General features: G+C 40.3%; 1 protein-coding gene across 1 annotated transcript in view; it reads right to left on the bottom strand.

The window, feature by feature from the left end:
• Window positions 1-2,058, bottom strand: part of smarca5 (SNF2 related chromatin remodeling ATPase 5) — a 10,092-nt gene that overhangs the window by 4,429 nt on the left and 3,605 nt on the right. Inside the window, exons 5-11 of the mRNA XM_013909254.1 lie at window positions 1,739-1,839; window positions 1,440-1,619; window positions 797-952; window positions 564-695; window positions 376-444; window positions 177-286; window positions 3-57 (exon numbers count right to left, since the gene is read on the bottom strand). Of these exons, the coding sequence (XP_013764708.1) occupies window positions 3-57; window positions 177-286; window positions 376-444; window positions 564-695; window positions 797-952; window positions 1,440-1,619; window positions 1,739-1,839 (803 nt within the window). The remainder of the gene's footprint in view (window positions 1-2; window positions 58-176; window positions 287-375; window positions 445-563; window positions 696-796; window positions 953-1,439; window positions 1,620-1,738; window positions 1,840-2,058) is intronic.

Here is a 2,058-nt window from a genome sequence, read left to right as displayed (position 1 = left end):
TCCATTTTACCCGCCGAGTTCAGAATGTCGATGTCCTTCATCAGAATCTTTGTGTACCTGACGGGTAGTAGCACACAACAACTTAGGTTCAGCATCCACAAATACAGCAGGGGAAAAACACAAAAACAGCTCAGGTCTTGTTTTATAGCAAGTCCATTTTAACTGGGGATGCTTACCACTCCCGCTGCATCTTACTCAGGCCAACGTAAATCTTGATCTCCTTCTTGGGGAGCAGAGTTTTCTCCACGTCTGCTTTGATACGACGAAGCAAGAAAGGACGCAGCACCTACACGCAGGGAGCGCATTAACCCAACTGAAATATAACACACCTTACAACGTACAGCAGCGTGCTGGATAGTCGCATTAAATACATACAGTGTGAAGACGTTCAACCAACTTTTGATCACCCAGGCAGTTATTTGTGTCAAACCAGGAATCAAAGTCCTGAGAAAAAAGAAGAGAAATTAAATTGGCATCTTAATACAGAAACACCTCTTCTCTAAAGCGTTTTCAAGACTTCTTCTATAAACTACTGATTTTGTGGTTTTCTATAGAAATCCTACTTCTGATGAGTTGAAGACATCAGGCAGCAGGAAGTTCAGGAGAGCCCACAGCTCATGGAGGTTGTTTTGCAGGGGTGTTCCAGTCAACAGCAAACGATTGGTGGTCTTAAATTCACGCACAATTTCTGATAACTATGGAGAAGCAAAGAAAACCTTAGCGATCTGACCATCTCACAGTACTAAAGGTTAGGTGGCTGACATGTGTAACTATTTTGTTTCAGCAGCTGTCTGACCTTTGACTTCTCGTTCTTGATCCTGTGAGCCTCATCAATGACCAGGTATCTCCAGTTGAATTTTTTGAACACCGCCTTTTCAATGATGAGCATCTCGTAGGATGTCACGCACACATCCCACTCTCCAGGCAGCAGCACATCTCGGATCAGGGCAGTCTGTCATTGAAGCAGAAAACTGTTTTTACCACCAGAGTTCTACAGATTAATCTCATAAATATGTGTCTACAATACATAAAAAAATAATAATTTTAAACCAGAACAATACATGAGTGTTGTCGGTTACACAATCGTTTCCTGTGTCACAAACAACAAATTATTATTCAAAAATAGATGTTATTACCTGTTATTTTAGCAATCTAAATTGCAGTCATAAAAACCAACTACTAAGAGCCTACCTCCCACAACGTATGGCATAAGGACTTTTTAAAGACTGAATTAAGACATTAAACAACAATTGAGGCCTTATTGTTTAGATTGCACCTTTTAAAACTTTTTTAAATGCCTGTGGGAGTCAAAAAAAAACAAAAACAAAAAAAACCCACCAATATGGAGTCCACCAAATAGAACTGGTGAAGGACAACCAAAGCATCTGAAAAAAATGCTTTGATTTTCACACCATTGATACATTTTTGACACAGCTTACCCGCTCATCTCTGTCTCCGATCAGGCAGACAGCACGAAGGGAAGGCACCCATCTCTTGAACTCATTCATCCAGTTGTAGAGGGTGGACTTGGGAACCAGCACCATGTGAGGACCAGGGATGTTTCTGTAGTGCTTCATATAGCCCAGCAGTGCAATAGTTTGGAGAGTCTTACCCAATCCCTGACAATAAGAAAAGAAAACATGAATGAAGAAAAAAAAACAAAACAAAACATTATGACACGATAAAAATATCTGTAATTTAACTCCATGAATAAGTAGAAACGTGAAAAAGTGCTGACCATTTCATCGGCGAGGATACCATTGATTCCATTCTCGTACAAAGAAATGAGCCAGTTCAGACCACGGACCTGATAGTCCCTCATCTTCCCTGTTTTCACATCTACATTACAGACAAGAAAACAAAATTCTGTAAGAATTGTTTTAATTTTGTTTTGCCTAATAAAAACTCCCACCACTAGGGGGAGTGCTTCTGCTGCCTCTTATTAGGGCAGTAATAGATCAACAAGTGCAAGTCAAGTGAAATTTGCTTAGGAAGGCTCCTAACTGAGTGAAGTGACACAGATGAGCTGGCTGAATTCTGCTAAGTACAAAGACAATG

This window comes from Pundamilia nyererei, unplaced genomic scaffold (assembly GCF_000239375.1).
Source record: "Pundamilia nyererei isolate P.nyererei 1_Seehausen unplaced genomic scaffold, PunNye1.0 scaffold00022, whole genome shotgun sequence".
In the NCBI taxonomy this organism is placed as follows: Eukaryota; Metazoa; Chordata; class Actinopteri; order Cichliformes; family Cichlidae; genus Pundamilia; species Pundamilia nyererei.
Note: the sequence above shows the minus strand (reverse complement) of the source record. Positions and strands in the feature narration are given on the sequence as shown.